Source organism: Protopterus annectens, chromosome 6.part0 (genome assembly GCF_019279795.1).
Source record: "Protopterus annectens isolate FY-2018-M chromosome 6.part0, PAN1.0, whole genome shotgun sequence".
Classification (NCBI taxonomy): domain Eukaryota; kingdom Metazoa; phylum Chordata; order Ceratodontiformes; family Protopteridae; genus Protopterus; species Protopterus annectens.
In genome coordinates this window covers 913,859,187-913,871,028 of record NC_056737.1, presented here as the reverse complement: position 1 = coordinate 913,871,028, position 11,842 = coordinate 913,859,187, and the positions used below count along the sequence as shown (strand labels likewise).

Sequence of the window (11,842 nt, the reverse complement as noted above, 5' to 3'; positions counted from 1 at the left end):
GGCATCACACATACTAAAATCATATTACTGTCTTTCTGGTAGGTAGCAAAGTAGGGTTGTTTCCTTACACAACAAAGGATTTAGTTATTTTCCTTTTGGATGTACAGTACTTTTCAGGAACTTTGTTCACTGAGAGGTGCTTTGGCTTACCCACATTCAAAAATTACTGCTTCGTTAATTTGTAGATGACTGTCTGTTATCAAATATCAGAACAACAATGCATGTGGTTTAATTTGGGGCTGAAAAATTAATGTTTGTTAGCAGCCAATTGATCTTGTTTTTTTTTTTGTTTTTTTTGGAAAGGATGGCAGAGCACACAAGTCCAAGACTTCATATTCTTGCATTCCATTTTCAGGGTACACTACTTGTCTGATTGGATTAGAAACAATTACTTTCAGGCTCTATTTCTCAAAACTAGTCTCTCAGATAGCCATAAATAAAGCCAGCAGCAAGCAATTTATATCAAGTTGGTATGTGGTCTTCTTTTTCATTACTATAATGCAAATGGTGCAAGAACCTTCTTGTGGTTACAATACTCAAAAGAGACTCTATAACTATTAAGATTGTACCTACCTGGGACATGTACTGCAATTTTCTCAGATCTTCATATTCTAGGTTTTTCTTCTCACCGACAAAACAATCAACCTCAGCTTGAAGTCTAAGAAAGAAAGAAACCAAAAACAAAACCACTTACAGAAATATAAACTTAGAGATTTCATTGCACAGTTGTTTTCATCTAAGCAAGCAACCTTACTGTGTACCTTTATTAGGACTGGTACACCTATGAAACATATACATTTATAGAACATTATCTAGTAATGCCTTGTTCTTTGTGGTCCTAGTATCTCAATAAGAAGTTTCTAGTTTTTTTATTCTGTTAAGGTAAAACAGCAGGTAGACATCATAGATATGCAGGATACTGCACATGCCTACTGTGCAGTAAACTGGTTATAAAAGGCCTACATGTACTTCCTATACACCAGTAGATTTGGGCCATAGGAGACATATGCTGCTTCACCAACAATGCACATGATATAAAGTTCAGATGCAAATAGACAGTGTAGCATAAACATCAATGGCAACACAGTTCAGAGACAGTCACATTATATACTACAGTCATCATCAAACACAGACTGGCAATGGAATTATCAACACTAACCAACCTCAAGACACCAGTGCAATGTTTTCATGATGTGCATATTAAAGCCGGTTATTAAAGCCGGTTGTTGTTCAGGCATAAAATCTCATATATCCATTGCTCCTGAGATATACAGATCCAGAGATGCATATTGAGGTATTCAAATATGTAAGATAGATAAATATATAAATAGCCAGAAAGGAAACAGCAATTAGCAATGAGCTACTATACATCTAAATTAGTTGGGACAGTGTTCCAAACTGCATAATCAACCACTAAAGTCTTTTATACATTACTTTCATAGCCACAAGAGCACAGCCCCGTCACTGGAGCTGCAGGTAATACTTTAAAGAAACCACTTCCCTCCATCCCCTCCCAAGGTAGGCACTGCCCATCCTCCTTGCCACTAATCAAACCTGGGGTACTGCCCATCCTCCCTGCCACTAATCAAACCTGGGGCACTGCCCATCCTCCCTGCCACCAATCAAACCTGGGGCACTGTCCATCCTCCCTTCCTCCAATCAAACTTTGGGCACTGTCCATCCTTCCTGCCACTAATCAAACCTGGGGCACTGTCCATCCATCTTTTGAAAAATGCATTAATACTTTATTGCTTTATTAACAACATGTTTAATGTAGTATGGAAGGTGAAATAAACTGGTAAAAATGTCACTTATCTAAATAACAGCACCTCTTTTTTTAAATTTCACCAATGATACAGAACAAGAGTCAACTGTTTTTTTTTATAAATAAAAAAAACAACAAAAAAAAAAACAATGGTTAGTGATAGAAAAAAATTTTTAATAATTATAGCGCCTTGGCAAAATGCCTTCAAGATATAAGATACTACATATAAAAAAGCACATTATATAGACCCCCTATATCTTTTTTTATATGTAGCATTTTGCCTCTTGAAGGCTTTTTGCCAATGCGCTAAGATTATTAAAACTTTTTTTCGATCACTGACAATTTTTTTGTTGTTTTTTTGTATTTCCTTTTCTAAGTGCCACATTTGTTTTTTTATATATATTTAAAATAATATAGACACAAGGTTAATGCATATATTTCTTCTAGCATATATAAAAATGGTGGTCAGAAATGCATTGTTATATTTTAATACCATACATCCAAAGTACATCAAATGCAATACAGTTAAAATCAGTTTTTTCATCAGCTTAAAGGTGTAGCTATGGGTTCTGCCTGTGGGTCCATGTATGCAAATATGGTAATGGTTGAGTGGAAGAAGTTTGTGTTGGATAGTGCCTTTAAGGACTGCTGGTACTTATACACTAGATATCTGGATGTCATACTCATTGTATGGAAAGATAGAGCTGAGTTAATTCCAGAGTTTGTAGAGTATTTAAATAGCACCACTGATTCCCTCTCATTACATATGAGATTGGTAGGGATAAAATTTCCTACCTTGACATTATGTTGATTAAAGATTATGTTGGTAAGGGGCTAATTTTCAAGAATCTATAGAAAGGCAACTTTTTCTAATAGTTTTTTACATTTTTCTATTGCGCATCCCATCTCCCAGAATAAAGGGGTGTAAAGGGTCAACTAGTAAGGACAGCAAGAATGATGAATGTCTTTGATGATTTTTTTGAATGAGTGTCAACTTATTAAAAAATATATTTTTGAGTAGAGTTACCTAGAAGGGTTTCTTAACAACATTTTGTATGCGGTAAGGGAAAAGCATTTTTTTACCGCTGTTTTGAAGAGAGAGGGAATAGACATCGTTCAACCGGAGAGGCAGGCAATGAAAATGACATCCATACTGAATTTGGCCTTTACTTTATAACTTCTTTTAGTTGTGATAGTGAAGTTATTAGGTTATCCTTAATAAAAACTGGTGTGTTGTACTAGAGAACAGTGAAACCTGTGAGAAATTGGGAGAACATCCCACAGTGGTTTATAGGTAAGGTTTGAGTTTTATGTCTTTTTTTGAATCAAATAAAATGAGAAGTGAAGTCTTGACTAATAAAGGCATGCATTGTTGTTTTACATGTAATTATTGCAATTTTGTTAAAGATAGTGAAGTTTTTTTTTCCATCAGTGGCACTGCTATTAAAATTTTGGGTGATTTTAACTGTAGTTCAAAGTGGGTTTTTTATATTACGCTCTGCCAGCTGTGTTTGTGCTTTTATGTTGGAAAAACAGAGAGAACATTAAAGCAGAGGATGCATGAACATCTCCATGATAGTAAAAAGCTTAATTTAACTAATGCATTCACAAAACTTATTAACTTGAATCCTACACATATGTTGCAATTTTTTTTGTTAAACAGGTTGTTCCTACTATTCGGGGAGGTCCTTGGGGCTACATACTTGAGAAGAGGGAGCTAGCTAGGCAACTTAAATTAAATGCTGCAGTTTTTCCTGGCATTAATGGTAATATATTTATCTCTTTCTTAGTGAAACTAAAAGCTGATAACAGATAAATTATCTGAACTAGCCTGAACTGTTTTTTAACTGATTGCTGCATTATTTTAAAATCTGCACTTAAAGTTACATTTAGTCGAATTTGATCGAAAGTTTGCTTGTTTGTTTATTTAATTTAACTGTGGAGGCTGCCCACTAAAGTGTGCTAGCCTGTGTAACTAATTTATCACTGTTTCTGCATTTTCTGTGTGTTTCTACCAAAAAACAAAAAACCAAAAAAATAATCCTTGTTTTCCCACCTTCCTCGACTAGTTTAGACCAGTTTACAGGCATTGCTGTATTCTGGGCTATGGTGTAGTTCCTGTGTTGTCCATTACCTTACTTGGATAGAAGGAAGTTTCTTTGCTCACCAGTGGGAGTGGGGAGCCTTGAGCAGCCTACCTGTCCTTGGGGGAAGTGACCTCAGCACAAGAAGCTGTAGTAATTGGTTGTTTGGGACCATTTCTAGCTCTTATGTAGTTCATGTTTAAAATCCACTTTTGCACAGCTTTGCACGGTCGTGCGCATAGCGCAGCGCCGGTTAAACAAGGTTAAACTTTTTCTGGCTCCACCAAGTCTGCTCTTCAAATTTTCCCTTAAGGAAGCTCTACTCTTAGTATAACCAGACTACTCACTGTATTATAAGCCTAGCACTTGTTCTCAATACTTCTCTACTAAGTAAGCACTCTCATACTAAGTAAAGCACTACATCTACTTACCACCCCTGTGAATATCCACTTCCCTTAAAGGTATACCACTCCCTTATACTGTTCTAGCATGTCGAGTGGTAGATTACTGGCGTTGTCTCCAGTTCAGCTGGTCAATCTGGGCATCTTGAGACAATGCTACAATTGTCTCATGTACGCAGACAACCCTCTCCTCCTCCCAACAAACACAAATACATGTGAGAGATGCAACTATATAGCCAAACTGGAGGCTGAACTCTCTCAACTCAGGGCTGGCATGACCAGACAGGAGGAGATGGCAACCACACACACAACAATCCCAGTCCCACATAGACCTACCACAACTGCAAACCAAACACATAAAAACACAAAGACATACTCGGAGGCTCTAATAAAAAACTTACCAAAACAACAGAGGCTCCCAAAGCAGACATCCAAAAATCCACCACCTCAAAACAAAACACATGCAACACATACTTCAATAAATCAGTGTGTCGACCAATGGTAGCCCTTAAGGCCAAACACCTCGCCTGATACACTAGTAATAGGTGACTCCATAGTCAGACACACTGATGTCCCACTGACCAGGCTGAACAAGGAGAAGGTGACTGTGAGCTGTCTATCGGGAGCTAGGATCTGCCACATAACACACGCACTCAGGTCACTCCAAAGCAAGTACAAATATGACTCCGTCATTGTCCATGCTGGTGTGAATGACCTGAGACATACCTCCCTGGACTACATGAAAAGAGACATAGAGGAGCTCTCCAATTATGTAGCCCAGGCTGGTATGACCCTGACCGTGTGTGTGGTGTGTGTGTGTGTGTGTGTGTGTGTGTGTGTGTGTGTGTGTGTGTGTGGTGTGTGTGTGTGTGTGTGAGTGTTGCATGTTGTGTGTTGTAGTTATGTGAAGTGTTGTGTGTGTGTGTGTGTGTGTGTGTGTGTGAGTGTCTGATGTTTGTGTGCATGGTGTGTGTGTTTGTGAGTATATGCATGGAAGTGTTGTGTGTGTGTGTGTGTGTGTGTGTGTGTGTGTGTGTGTGTGTGTGTGTGTGTGTGTGTGTGTGTGTGTGTCATGTTGTGCATGAGTATATGCTGTGTGTTGTGTGTGTGTGTGTGTGTGTGTGTGTGTGTGTGTGTGTGTGATGTTGTGGTGTCTGCTGCATTTATGCATGAATGTGTTGTAGAATGCATGAATTTTAGCTGTGTGAGTGTTGTGTGTGTGTGTGTGTGTGTGTGTGTGTGTGTGTGTGTGTGTGTGTGTGTGTGTGTGTGTGTGTCAGTAGCAGTAGTCTGCATGCTTGTGTGCATGTGTGTGTGTTTGTGAGTATATGCATGGAAGTGTTTGCATTGGGGGTGTGTGTGTGTGTGTGTGTGTGTGTGTGTGTGTGTGTGTGTGTGTGTGATGTGAGTGACTGAGTGTCTGCATGCATTTGTGTGCATGTGTGTGCGTTTGTGAGTATATGCATGGCAGTGTGTGTGTGTGTGTGTGTGTGTGTGTGTGTGTGTGTGTGTGTGTGTGTGTGTGTGTTGTCTGCATGCATTGTGTGCATGTGTGCAGTAGATATGCATGGATAGTGGTGTGTTTTGTGTGTGTGTGTGTGTGTGTGTGTGTGTGTGTGTGTGTGTGTGTGTTGTGTGTTGGAGTTGGGGCAGGAAGGGTGGAGATATTGTTTTACCAGCTGAAGGTCGTACAGCAACACTTTGTCAGCACACAGTGCAGCAGAATTTATTTTGCATTTAATCCCTGAAGAAGCAGCATCAACAGCAGCAAAATGAAAGCAGTGATGTGAACGTCGGAGACTCATAAATGGCTTACAAAATACCCCATCATGATCAGCAACACTGCAGTGGACTTTTAAGGACAGTAATACATTTTTTATTTGAACTGCCTGTTTCTAAATGTATAGTTTATTATGACAGTGAGATGTTTAAAATTGTGCTGAATAGCATAATTCTATGGAATCTGTTGAATACTGCTAGAGCTTGCTGGGTAGTACAGTCAGTCATTTTATTTTGCTGATGTCTGTGCAGAATTTAGTCCTTAAAATGTACAGTTTTAACAGTCTGCAAAAGTGGCAAGTGGTGTGGGTGCCAGTGATGCCAAGAAAGTGTGGCAGCATCGGAGATCATAAATTTTCTATTTTCATTGCACTTAGGAGATATGGATCCATTCGAGTGACATTTGTAACATCATGATTTTTCTTTGGTATTGACATGTGCCTTACCCACCTGCTATTGTACCTAAAACAGTGCCACTAGTGATGACTTCCATTGTCATGGTTCCGTGTTCCCACTGGCTGATCATCACCTGTGTGTGAGACCATTTAACAATGTTCATTGTATGTGGTATCACACATATGTGAATAGGGTTTCATCCACTGTCACAGATCCATGTTCACACTGGCTAATCGTCATGTGTGTGTGAGGTCATTTTACAGTGTTCCTGGTATATGACATCACACATATATGAATGGTTACATCCACTGTCATGGTTCTGTTCAAACTGGCTAATCTTCACCTAAGAGTGAGGCCATTTAACAGTATTCATGATATGTGGCATCACACATACTAAAATCATATTACTGTCTTTCTGGTAGGTAGCAAAGTAGGGTTGTTTCCTTACACAACAAAGGATGTATAGTTATTTTCCTTTTGGATGTACAGTACTTTTCAGGAAGTTTGTTCACTGAGAGGTGCTTTGGCTTACCCACATTCAAAAATTACTGCTTCGTTAATTTGTAGATGACTGCCTGTTATCAAATATCAGAACAATAATGCATGTGGTTTAATTTGGGGCTGAAAAAATAATGTTTGTTAGCAGCCAATTGATCTTGTTTTTTTTTTTTTTTTTGGAAAGGATGGTAGAGCACACAACTCCAAGACTTCATATTCTTGCATTCCATTTTCAGGGTACACTACTTGTCTGATTGGATTAGAAACAATTACTTTCAGGCTCTATTTCTCAAAACTAGTCTCTCAGATAGCCATAAATAAAGCCAGCACCAAGCAATTTATATCAAGTTAGTATGTGGTCCTCTTTTTCATTACTATAATGCAAATGGTGCAAGAACCTTCTTGTGGTTACAATACTCAAAAGAGACTCTATAACTATTAAGATTGTACCTACCTGGGACATGTACTGCAATTTTCTCAGATCTTCATATTCTAGGTTTTTCTTCCCCACCGGAACAAAACAAATCAAAAAAAACCTGGTTCAAGGCTCCTGAGAGCACCCCAGCACTACCAGGCTATACCGTATCATGCTTTTCGCCCCAAAACCCAGGCTGAACCACAAGGGGAGTGTCCATATTCATAAGGACACCACACCTCCAGGTTAGTAGCAACACATGAAGCATCAGAGACCATACAGGTGCAACTAACCATAGGCAAAACTGCTATACAACTGGTAGCATGTTACAGACCACCCTCCCAATCTCAAGAACCCCACTCAGCCTTCCTGAAGACATTGGAGGATATGAATGTATCACAAAATACCATCATACTGGGAGACTTCAACTACCCAAACATAGATTGGGTACATTATTCTAGCCCTAATACCCTAGCCCAAAGGTTCCTGGAATTCATAAATTCAAATGCACTGGAACAACTAGTCACCTCTCCCACTAGGGAGATAATATACTAGACCTGATCATCACAAACATGGGGACAAAATGCTCCACACGAAGTATACCCTCACTAGTGAGATCTGACCACAAACTAATCACCCTGGATATACATATCCCACCTCCACCCCAGCACAAAAGACCACAGTGAAAAACTTCTCAAAAGCAGACTTCACTCTTCTTAAGACTGAGATGGTATCCTTTAAGCCCACTGTGCCAGTGGATACCACATCCCACAATGCTGATCCTTCACAAATGCTTTCTATGGACATCTCCAAGAATGCATGGATCATGCAATCCCAAACAAATCCAAGTCCCTCTCCACCAAATGTAAGCATCCTGTCTGGTGGACCTCAGCCATAAACAAATTGTATAACAAAGAAGGAAGCTACTGCAGTCAGAGCAAATCCCATAAAGGGAAGACATCTCTGATCAACATTAGCAGAAAACTACGTTCTCTCATAAAACATCCAAGGCAAACTTTGAGAGAAAAATCGCTAAGGACACTAAAGATAACCACAAAGCCTTCTTCAGCTATGTTAGAAACCTGGAAACCCTCAGATATGCTCAGAGTTGGTTCACAACAACAAAAATACACTGAACCCACAGATATTGCTAACATTCTGGCTGACAGGTTCAGTGCAAATTTCTCCCTTCACCCCAAAAGAAGAAATACTTATCCCAGCTGAATGTAATCTCCTGTCATCTCAGATGTCCAAGTGAGAACCGCCCTAAACAAAGCAAAAACACAGCATCAATGGGACCTGACGGTATCCCGGGTGCGTGTTATGTGAACTCAAGAGGAGCTAAACCCACACATAAAAATGCTATTTAACCTTAGCCTTACTGGGATATGTACCTGAACACTGGCATACAGCAACAGTGGTCCCACTCCACAAGGGGTGCCTCTACAGACCCTGGAAACTACGCCCATAAGCTTAACTAGCCTGGTCTGCAAAGCTATGGAAAGAATCATTATGGAACTCATAAACAGAGACATAGGGGACCTACAGATACTTGACCCCACCCAGTTCGGCTTTGTAAAGGGCAGATCCTGCCTTTTAAACCTGGTTTGAAACAGTCACTAGAGCCATTGATGAGGGCAAAGCAGTCCATACAGCATACCTGGACTTGGCTATGGCCTTCGACACAATACCCCACTTAGGCATCATAGATAAGATAAACAGCTTAAAAGTAAACCCTTATGTCACTAGATGGGTTGCAAACGGGCTAAAGGACAGAATCCATAAAGTTAAAATCGCTGGAGCAATGTCAGACTCAAAGCCAGTCACAAGTGGTGTCCCACAGGGATCTGTCCAGGGACCCCTCTTGCTCGGCATTTATTTTGCTGATGTCTGTGCAGAATTTAGTCCTTAAAATGTACAGTTTTAATAGTCTGCAAAAGTGGCAAGTGGTGGGTGCCAGTGATGCCAAGAAAGTGTGGCAGCATCGGAGATCATAAATTTTCTATTTTCATTGCACTTAGGAGATATGGATCCATTCGAGTGACATTTGTAACATCATGATTTTTCTTTGGTATTGACATGTGCCTTACCCACCTGCTATTGTACCTAAAACAGTGCCACTAGTGATGACTTCCATTGTCATGGTTCCGTGTTCCCACTGGCTGATCATCACCTGTGTGTGAGACCATTTAACAATGTTCATTGTATGTGGTATCACACATATGTGAATGGTTACATCCACTGTCACAGATCCATGTTCACACTGGCTAATCGTCATGTGTGTGTGAGGTCATTTTACAGTGTTCCTGGTATATGACATCACACATATATGAATGGTTACATCCACTGTCATGGTTCTGTTCAAACTGGCTAATCTTCACCTAAGAGTGAGGCCATTTAACAGTATTCATGATATGTGGCATCACACATACTAAAATCATATTACTGTCTTTCTGGTAGGTAGCAAAGTAGGGTTGTTTCCTTACACAACAAAGGATGTATAGTTATTTTCCTTTTGGATGTACAGTACTTTTCAGGAAGTTTGTTCACTGAGAGGTGCTTTGGCTTACCCACATTCAAAAATTACTGCTTCGTTAATTTGTAGATGACTGCCTGTTATCAAATATCAGAACAATAATGCATGTGGTTTAATTTGGGGCTGAAAAAATAATGTTTGTTAGCAGCCAATTGATCTTGTTTTTTTTGGAAAGGATGGTAGAGCACACAACTCCAAGACTTCATATTCTTGCATTCCATTTTCAGGGTACACTACTTGTCTGATTGGATTAGAAACAATTACTTTCAGGCTCTATTTCTCAAAACTAGTCTCTCAGATAGCCATAAATAAAGCCAGCACCAAGCAATTTATATCAAGTTAGTATGTGGTCCTCTTTTTCATTACTATAATGCAAATGGTGCAAGAACCTTCTTGTGGTTACAATACTCAAAAGAGACTCTATAACTATTAAGATTGTACCTACCTGGGACATGTACTGCAATTTTCTCAGATCTTCGTATTCTAGGTTTTTCTTCTCACCGACAAAACAATCAACCTCAGCTTGAAGTCTAAGAAAGAAAGAAACCAAAAACAAAACCACTTACAGAAATATAAACTTAGAGATTTCATTGCACAGTTGTTTTCATCTAAGCAAGCAACCTTACTGTGTACCTTTATTAGGACTGGTACACCTATGAAACATATACATTTATAGAACATTATCTAGTAATGCCTTGTTCTTTGTGGTCCTAGTATCTCAATAAGAAGTTTCTAGTTTTTTTATTCTGTTAAGGTAAAACAGCAGGTAGACATCATAGATATGCAGGATACTGCACATGCCTACTGTGCAGTAAACTGGTTATAAAAGGCCTACATGTACTTCCTATACACCAGTAGATTTGGGCCATAGGAGACATATGCTGCGTCACCAACAATGCACATGATATAAAGTTCAGATGCAAATAGACAGTGTAGCATAAACATCAATGGCAACACAGTTCAGAGACAGTCACATTATATACTACAGTCATCATCAAACACAGACTGGCAATGGAATTATCAGCACTAACCAACCTCAAGACACCAGTGCAATGTTTTCATGATATGCATATTAAAACTGGTTATTAAAGCTAGTTGTTGTTCAGGCATAAAATCTCATATATCCATTGCTTCTGAGATATACAGATCCAGAGATGCATATTGAGGTATTCAAATATGTAAGATAGATAAATATATAAATAGCCAGAAAAGAAACAGCAATTAGCAATGAGCTACTATACATCTAAATTAGTTGAGACAGTGTTCCAAACTGCATAATCAACCACTAAAGTCTTTATACATTACTTTCATAGCCACAAGAGCACAGCCCCGTCACTGGAGCTGCAGGTAATACTTTAAAGAAACCACTTCCCTCCATCCCCTCCCAAGGTAGGCACTGCCCATCCTCCTTGCCACTAATCAAACCTGGGGTACTGCCCATCCTCCCTGCACTAATCAAACCTGGGGCACTGCCCATCCTCCCTGCCACCAATCAAACCTGGGGCACTGTCCATCCTCCCTTCCTCCAATCAAACTTTGGGCACTGTCCATCCTTCCTGCCACTAATCAAACCTGGGGCACTGTCCATCCATCTTTGAAAATGCATTAATACTTTATTGCTTTATTAACAACATGTTTAATGTAGTATGGAAGGTGAAATAAACTGGTAAAATGTCACTTATCTAAATAACAGCACCTCTTTTTAAATTTCACCCATGATACAGAACAAGAATCAACTGTTTTTTATAAATAAAAACAACAAAAAAAAAATGTTAGGATAGAAAAAAATTTTTAATATTATATGCTTGGCAAAATGCCTTCAAGATATAAAATACTACATATAAAAAGCACATTATATAGACCCCCTATATCTTTTTATATGTAGCATTTTGCCTCTTGAAGGCTTTTGCCAATGCTTAAGATTATTAAAACTTTTTTCGATCACTGACATTTTTTTTGTTGTTTTTT

General features: G+C 39.1%; 1 protein-coding gene across 1 annotated transcript in view; it reads right to left on the bottom strand.

The window, feature by feature from the left end:
* Positions 1-11,842, bottom strand: part of LOC122804601 (cholesterol 24-hydroxylase-like) — a 730,604-nt gene that overhangs the window by 155,863 nt on the left and 562,899 nt on the right. The window contains exon 11 of the mRNA XM_044074564.1: positions 10,320-10,404. Within this exon, the coding sequence (XP_043930499.1) occupies positions 10,320-10,404 (85 nt within the window). The remainder of the gene's footprint in view (positions 1-10,319; positions 10,405-11,842) is intronic.